Source organism: Charadrius vociferus, unplaced genomic scaffold, assembly GCF_000708025.1.
Source record: "Charadrius vociferus isolate BGI_N301 unplaced genomic scaffold, ASM70802v2 scaffold68, whole genome shotgun sequence".
NCBI classification, from domain to species: domain Eukaryota; kingdom Metazoa; phylum Chordata; class Aves; order Charadriiformes; family Charadriidae; genus Charadrius; species Charadrius vociferus.
The window spans coordinates 4,637,754-4,639,948 of record NW_009649946.1 but is presented as its reverse complement, the minus strand read 5'-3'; the positions used below and the strand labels follow the sequence as shown (position 1 = coordinate 4,639,948).

General features: G+C 41.7%; 1 protein-coding gene across 1 annotated transcript in view; it reads left to right on the top strand.

The window, feature by feature from the left end:
* The first annotated feature begins 439 nt into the window (after window positions 1-439).
* PDCD2 (programmed cell death 2) overlaps window positions 440-2,195 on the top strand; it is a 4,463-nt gene continuing 2,707 nt past the window's right edge. The window contains exons 1-2 of the mRNA XM_009891484.1: window positions 440-446; window positions 1,277-1,462. Of these exons, the coding sequence (XP_009889786.1) occupies window positions 440-446; window positions 1,277-1,462 (193 nt within the window). The remainder of the gene's footprint in view (window positions 447-1,276; window positions 1,463-2,195) is intronic.

Below are 2,195 nucleotides of genomic sequence, written 5' to 3'. Positions count from 1 at the left end.
GGCGCTCCTGAGGTGCGGTGGCACCCGCTTGGTGCTCGCCGGGAAACGATGCCGTTGTAAAGGCGGCGGTCGTTTCGGCGTGCCCAGTTTGCTTCTTAGTGGGGTGAGGGCCTGAAGGAGGAAGCTCCTGTCTTTTGCGGTGTTCTGTGGTTTGTAACGAAGCTATCAGTAATTCTTTCAGGTGCTTTTCTTAAGTGTTTTTTATTTCATGTGATATGAGAATGTGGGATCTTTGTTGTTCCTGGAGGGCTAATAAATTTAAGGCCTCTTAATTTGCTCTCTTTCAAAGACCTCTTTCTGTCTGCCATATGTCATAAAAAGATGAAAGGACGTAGACCAATTTTTTCCCTTTGTAGGCTACTTTTAGGATGGCTTATTCATAAATCGTAAAGCCACATAAAACAGTGATGCCTTCACAGGATATTGTCATGGCCAGTAGATGACGAGTACTTTCCATGAGTGCTATTTTAGAGATGCTTTTCTTCATCCATCCCCTCTCCTGCTCTCTTGTCTCATTCATATGCTTGTTTGTTTGTTGGTTGTTAAAGTGACAAGTACAGAGTATTTAAAGTATTTCTTTAGTATTTATTATTTAAAGTATTTTTTCAGTCTTCAGAAGTATCCTATTAATAATGGTGTGATGAAACTCGGTGTGTGTGGTGTATCTCCCATCGTACATTGTAGGATGCTAGTCCCAAAAACTTTGATTGTAGGAAGTGGAAATAAGCAGAATGTTAAAAGTTGATTTGTGCAAATTGAGTTGTGGGTCAAACATTTGAAACATTTAATTGAAACAGTGAAAACCTGAAACATACTAGCATGTAGTTATACCATCATTACGGAAGGTATACTTGATGCGTTTGTGGAAACTTTGCCTACTCACAATCTGCAAAGGAAAAATAAGAAAGAACAGTATGGCCTAAGGGCACCTGATGCACGCTTGACTTGTGTGCGTATGCTAGGCAGAATGAGATATGCACAGAGCTGTCAAACTGCAGGTTTTGTTTTTTAAAATGCAGGGGCTAGTGCTATTTAGCCTGTTTTCCATGTCTTTCATATTTACAAAGATTCAAAGCAACGCATCACCTTTCATAGTTTTCTACTGTCCGTAATATAAATACCTCTTATATAAATTAGGTCTAGCAGTGATGGAAATTGCTCTTGCTCGTGCAATGTTTGTGCTGTATTTTTGCTGTGTAGTTTGCTGGGTAGCTTTTGGGGAGAATGATGTGTAACACAAGATGACGTGAAACGGTATCTGTTTTCTGTTTTGTAGGTGACTCAGCAGATGCAATTCCAGAGCATAACGAATTCCTTTTTCCAGAATATGAAATTTTGATAGAACCTGAGGAACCAGAATTTCCTGCTGACAGCAGTGTAGGTCCTGATGATGAAGAAGGAGCTGTAGATACATCAAAGGACCCGACAGAACAAGAGGAACTCGGAGCTACCGGCAGTGCAGGTAAGAAATAAGATGCTGTTTGTAATTCTTCCTAATGAAGCCTGCGTTACATCTTTTAAATATAAAATGCTGTGATTTTTAAGTGCTTGTTTTAAACTACTGGTGACAGAAGGCTAAATCTGCAGTCATTTGTGCTTTAAGTTTTTTGTACACATCCCAAAATATAAATTGCTTTTAGGGGAGAGACTTATTAAGCTCCAACCCCAGGAGCTGTTGAAGCAGGTATTGCTGCAGTGAGGCTAGGGGTTACACTGTGTCTGTGTGTGCTCCCTGTAGGTAAGGAACAACTCCAGTGAGAAAAATGGAATCCTCAGCACCTGCTGCTGGATGCTGGTGGCATTGGGAGATTGAGTTAGATCGTCCTGGCTCAACTTTGTTCAATTTGTCTTAATTTACGGAAAATATGTAACAAATCTCCTGTTCATGCTAGAAGAAAATGATTCTGAGGCTATTTTAATTGATCTTGAATTAAGCAGTTGAAGTGCAGGTGATGTCCTCGTTCCCCCCCCTCCCCAAATTCACAATGTGTTTGCAGCTCACCATACCAGCTTTGCACACACCCAGGGTAGACAGCTTGTGGTGTGACAGGGGAAGGCTGCTGGCTTCCCAGCTGTGCCTTACTGTGGTCTAAAACCATCTCAGGACTGCTCAGTGCCCCACATTGATGTGAATGTGGGAGTGCAACAGATGCACTCTTCAGTGATAGAAACTGAAGTCTGGCCATGCACGGCAC